At 28.0% G+C, this 6451-nt stretch overlaps 1 protein-coding gene across 1 annotated transcript in view; it reads right to left on the minus strand.

Annotated features, from left to right (window-relative positions):
- The window catches only part of LOC107615356 (putative high mobility group B protein 11), a 4476-nt gene extending 3935 nt beyond the window's left edge, over window positions 1-541 (minus strand). The window contains exon 1 of the mRNA XM_021111678.1: window positions 315-541. Coding sequence (XP_020967337.1) covers window positions 315-493 — 179 coding nt within the window. The 5' untranslated portion in view covers window positions 494-541. The remainder of the gene's footprint in view (window positions 1-314) is intronic.

The following is a 6451-nucleotide window of genomic DNA, read 5'->3' on the forward strand; positions in this document are numbered from 1 at the left end:
AATAAAATCAAAATTATTCTTATATTAATATCTATTATAGTTCTTTTAAATTTTAAATATTATTTTACTAAGTTCAATTATTGTTGTGTGTATTTATTGAAATTTTATTATTTTTAAAAAAATATCTTATAAGCTTAGATTTGAAAAGTAAAAAATGTCTAATGTTAGCTCTATCAACACAATATCTCCGATGAAAATAATTATTTCACCAACCATGACACAAATAAAAAGCAAAAGAGAAAATGGGAAGCACATTATGAAAAGGAACATTTAATTTTGAGGTCAATGTTATATAGCAAGGAAAGGAAACTCACATTAGGGTGAGTCCAGAGGAATCGAACAAGTGAGTGAGTTTGAGGTAGAAGGTGTCACGATTGAGAGAACTTGCATTTGCATTATTCTTAAGGCTTTGAAAGCAGTGAACATCTACTTGTGATGGTTGTGATGATGATGATGATAATGAAAGTGCCATCTCTGATTCCTTAATTGCCATGCATACTTGATTTTTGGTTTTCTTCTTTTCAAAGTGTGGTTTTTATAAAGTTGGGGAGGGTTGTGTATGTGAAGGACCTTATGCACCTGCGACAGCTGCACAATACACACCTCTACGTGGCACTCTTTTGTTTTCGTTTCCTTTTCTTTTATTTTGTTTTCTCTCTTTAACTTGTATTTACTTTTCTTTTTTGTGTGGATCCTTGGTTGTTTAACATAAATGATAAAAGATAATGGACTTTTTGACATGATGTTTTTTGTCAAAGAAATTTTCTGGTTGCCAACATGCTTTAAGAAATAAAAAAGAAGAGAACTTGATTTGATGAAGTGTCGTTATTTTAAAATTACATATGCATCTAAAGCTATATTGGTAAAAATAATTATTTTTATATTAATTTAAAAAAAATATAATTATTAAATGATGGTGTAAAATATTTTATATTTATCATTGTAATATACAGTTGAATTAATTAGTCAAAAATAAATTAAAGTGAATAATTAGAAGATGACACATTAGACAATTCAGTTAAGGAAGTAATTTGATAGTCTTTGTATATAAGATTCACTAAGGTCCACAAAATCTTGAAGAAGTTTCTAATTCTTGTACTCAATGCATGAATAAGAAAACTCGTTTTTTATTGTGCATTATGAATTATAACTCGGCGGCGTTAACTATCATTCATTCTTTGCTTGTAACCAATATCTTTATTATTGACTTAATGACCATCATTTTCATCTTAATAACCAAACAATCATAACATGAATATCATTCATCAATTTTATGCCTATAAAAGGCACCAACTTCTATATCTCAACAGACAACACATAATAAGTTCTATTTTATGTCTTACATTCTATATTTATAGAATTATTATTATAAGGACGCACACATGATAAGTTCTATTTCATGTTTAACATTCTATAATCATAGAATTCTTATACCTCTTAAACACTTATTGACTTGAGCGTCGGAGTGTCTTTTGCAGGTACCCACCCTCTGTGTTCTTTGACATCCGAGTTATTCTCACTCCGATTCATTAAAGAGAAAAGGCATATTACAACGGTCAACAGCACAAAAGATGAGATATACCTCGAAAATTCATTCATACAAGAACAATTGACACTCACCGTAGGGCCGGTAAACTAATTTCCTGCTCCACCGAATAGATTCAAAGAATTTGAATTATATTCAAATACTTGAATCAATTTTTACATAACATTTATATATTTTAGCAATTTATGTATTCTAATTTTTTTTATTTCTCAACCTCTATTTAAAACTCAATTTCATAAGGCCAAATAATATTCATTGAACATTTTACAAACAATTCATTTAGAATAATGAAATAACTATTGACACTAATCTTTAATTTGTTATATTTTCTATCAATAATTTGAAGCCTAAAAATATGCACTTCAAACTCCTAAAAATTTAAATAAATCAACGTATGTCACCTACAAAATTTCTTTAATTTCATATTCTTTAATTACTTGACATGTTCTATCTTTTTTATTCTTGACCAAAAGCGAGAAAAATACAAAACCTTTTATATAGTAGCTTATAATTTTATTTTCAATTTTTGGGATCATCTACTACACAGTAGCCTCATCTCTTATATTTTTCTTATCTATTGTCATGAGATTGTTGATAAAATCTCTCTCTATATATAATTATCATTTTAAATCTAAACGTATCATGATTCATTCTTTGCATTAGCTATTTTTATCCATGTATGACACTTGTCAAACATGTTTTTCTCTCTATACTCTAAAATCAATATCTACAAATCTAATGAATTTTTTCAAAATTCATTCTTAAAATTTGATAAACTATAACATCAAATCAAAAGCATAAACATTATTTACTAGTTATTTCTTTAGCACTTTTTTAATTTCAATTTATATATGAATTCATTCATCACACATGAACAAATTCCAAACATATCATTATGACATTATAATTTCCATACTATCATGCTAATTTTTTTCATGAATTATATTATTTATTTATTTTTATTATCATCTATATAATTAGATGAATCCAAGTCTCGAATGTAATTGAATTCTTTTAGAATTCAAAATGAATTTTTTCAATAACACTATATTAATTCAATCTCTATTATTTATTTTATTATCAATACTTCATTCTTTTTTCCTATTACATTTATAAATTTAAATGTATTTTTTTATGAACTTAAATTTAAAATTGAATTGTTCAAAAATAATTCTAATAACTCTATGTCATTTGATTGATTATATATTCTTTAATCTCTAGCAATATATAATTGTTGCACTATTTATTTTATTAAATTTTATGTTATTATTGATTTAATACAAAAAGTTAAGCAAAAATACATACAAACATTCAAAATTTACTATTATTGTACGAGAAATATCCCTCGTCATACTGTAACTGCTAAAAACACTATATTAAATATATCATTCAATGACTGTTATCTTGTTGCTTTATTGTCAAATTAAAGTGTGTCCTACAAAACAAAATTCAGATATTTACATTTGACATGTATGACATTCATATATATCATCTTCTTCTCTATAATTATCAACTTTCAAGGTATATTTTTTTACTTTGAATTCTTTTACTTTTACAATATATATTATTCAATATATGTTGCGACTTTGTATATATTCATTTTCTCAATTTATCTTATTCATGTCATACGACCTTCACTATAAATTGTAAATATTCAATAACTAATTGCTTTGAAGGAGAGATTCATCAATAAGCTGTTGTGGATCGGAAAAATTTCCAAGACAACTAACCATTATATCCTCGGATTATACAATCGATTCCGTCAATGGATATTTATTTCTGAACTTTTCATATCTTATTCATGTCATACGACCTTCACTATAAATTGTAAATATTCAATAACTAATTGCTTTGAAGGAGAGATTCATCAATAAGCTGTTGTGGATCGGAAAAATTTCCAAGACAACTAACCATTATATCCTCGGATTATACAATCGATTCCATCAATGGATATTTATTTTTGAACTTTTCACTTCATATACAATCAAATGCTAAAATTGTTCTTAAGCGGAAAAGTATCCCCCACACAACTATCTTGATTGAATGACTCTATCACTTAATTATTTTTTGAATAAGTGCCGACATAATAACCCAACTAAACTTGGGGCTTACCATATCATTATTCACTTAATTTTTAACCGAGTTATAACTCATTTTATTTTCTAAGTTTAGCCTGAATCATATGATCGGCAGACAAAGTTTGGGGGCTGTGATCCGTCACCTTATAACTCGGTCTTTATTGTGCATTATGAGTTATAACTCGGCGTTAACTATCATTCATTCTTTGCTTGTAACCGACACCTTCATTACCGACTTAATAACCATCATGTCGATCTTAATTATCAAACGGTCATAACATGAATATCATTCATCAATTTTATGCCTATAAAAGGCACCAATTTCTATATCTTAATAGACAACACATAATAATTCTATTTTATGTCTTATATTCTATATTCATAAAATTATTATTATAAGAACACATACATGATAAGTTCTATTTCATGTTTAACATTCTATAATCATAGAATTCTTATACCTCTTAAATACTTACTGACTTGAGCGTTGGAGTGTCTTTTGCAGGTACCCACCCTCCATGTTCTTTGACATCCGAGTTATTCTCACTTCATTAAAGAGGAAAGGCATATTACAACGGTCAACAACACAAAAGACAAGATATACCTCGAAAATTCATTTACACAAGAACAAAGGTAATTTAGAAATTTTTAATAAATTTTTAAAATTTGGATAGTTTTGTCTATTAGAGACAATCTTTTATGATTATAATTTTATTCTTTTATGATCAAATTTGTCAATATTTTAATTTTTTATGGTCAAATTTAGTATTTTATTCTATAATTTTTATTTTATATTATTAATTTGACAAATCAAAATTTATTAGGAGATATTCTTTTATTGTAATTAAAATATATTTTTTTTAAATTAACAAATTTTTTTCTTTTTTCTTTTTTATCTTATGTGAGAAATCAAAATTAATTTTAATGATTAAAATCATTTGAGTTAGATTAGAAGAAACATAAAGTTTTAAGAAGGATCACAATTTCATTGTGATAAATTTAAAATCAAATTGGCTTGAAAGATGAAAACTTTGAGAAGCTTGTAATATGGTCAAAGATGATGATTCACGGTCAAATATTTCAACTTGGTTTATAATTCATATATGCTTACAACTAACGATACATCAAGTAAAGAAAGGATAATTGTAGAAGTATCAAGAACCAAGAGTTACATGGCTAATGGTGTCATTTTGCCTGCATAAGATTAGCATAAATAAGTAGTTTTGACCTTAAGTTTATATATATCATTTTAATAAGAGTTATGAGTTATAGTTAGCGACTTCAGAGAGAAGATTATAAGTGTTAGAAACAAGAGATTAGACTAGTAAAAGGATTTGTGTATTACTAAGTATAATTAAATTGTCTATTCAAGTTGTGTAGAATGATACAATATAAAAGGGTATTTATAGGTATTAAGAGAATCGTAATAATAAAGACGTAATCTCCTATAATAAATATTCAGATATACTAAATAATACTAATTGATCCTAATTATATTCTAACATCCCCCCTCAAACTCAAGTGACAACTTGAGTTTGAAACTTATTTAAAACAACGAAATAAAGAGAAAAAAAATGCATAAATTGATAAAACGGGTGCAGACGGAACTTCCGGAAGGAAGCGCAGATGGAACTGCCGCTTGTATGAAGGAAGCGCAGACGGAACTGCCGCTAGTCTGAAGGAAGCGCATACGGAACTGCCGCTTGTCTGAAGGAAGCGCAGACGGAACTGCCGCTTGTCTGAAGGAAGCGCAGACGAAACTGCTACTTGTCTAAAGGAAGTGCAGACGGAACTGCCGGAAAAAACGCAGACGGAACTGCCACAAAGAAACACAGACGAAACGCAGACAGAACTGCCACGAGAAAAAGCAGACAGAACTGCCACGAGAGAACACAAATGAAACTGCCACGAGAGAACGCAGACGGAACTGCCACGAGAGAACGCATACGGAACTGCTACGAGAGAACGCAGATGAAACTGCCGAAAGAGAGCAAAAACTATATGATTTCTTCATGAGAATAGGAAAATAGCGGATGACATTGGTGTTTGATCATTCGATTCGAAAGGACATAAGACGGAGAGAATAGGCTAGTTAGTGAGATGAAAAAGCATCAAAGGAGTGACAAAAAGGTCAAGAAAAATGGCATAGAAAAAAAAAGTGCAAAAACTACGGTAATTTCACCGCAAGGAAAACAATCTATCCTCTTCAAGGAGGATACCATGGTTCTGATATCATGTTAGAAACAAGAGATTAAACTGGAGAAAGGATTTGTATATTATTGAGTGTATTCAAGTTGTGTAGAATGATACAATATAAAAGGGTATTTATAGATAGTTAGATACTAAGAGAATCGTAATAATAAAGACGTAATCGCCTATAATAAATATTCAGATATACTAAATAATACTAATTGATCTTAATTATATTCTAACAATAAGGTTTACTTTTAAGTGGTGTCTTTATATTTGTTTTGTGTATCAAGTTATTAGTCATTTTTTTTTTGTTAAAGAAAATTAGTTTCGTTGTTTTAGTATCTTCTTTATGTATTTGAGTTGAGTTTTTACATCATTTGATTTGATTTTTTGGGTGTAATTAAGACTTTATTTTGGATAGAGTATCACAAATTACTACTTTATATCTCGTTAGAGATTTAATTATAATAGAGTGGTTACTCGATTTTGTAATTTTGTTATATCATATTTCTTTAATAAAATATTTGGTATTTTTTTGTGTCAATTGTGTAAATTTTGCACTTCCCCTCACAAACTTTATTTTCTAACATCTTTCTCTTTCTTTTTTATCTTATTCTCTATTTCTCTCGATTAT

Source organism: Arachis ipaensis, chromosome B09 (genome assembly GCF_000816755.2).
Source record: "Arachis ipaensis cultivar K30076 chromosome B09, Araip1.1, whole genome shotgun sequence".
Taxonomy (NCBI): Eukaryota; Viridiplantae; Streptophyta; class Magnoliopsida; order Fabales; family Fabaceae; genus Arachis; species Arachis ipaensis.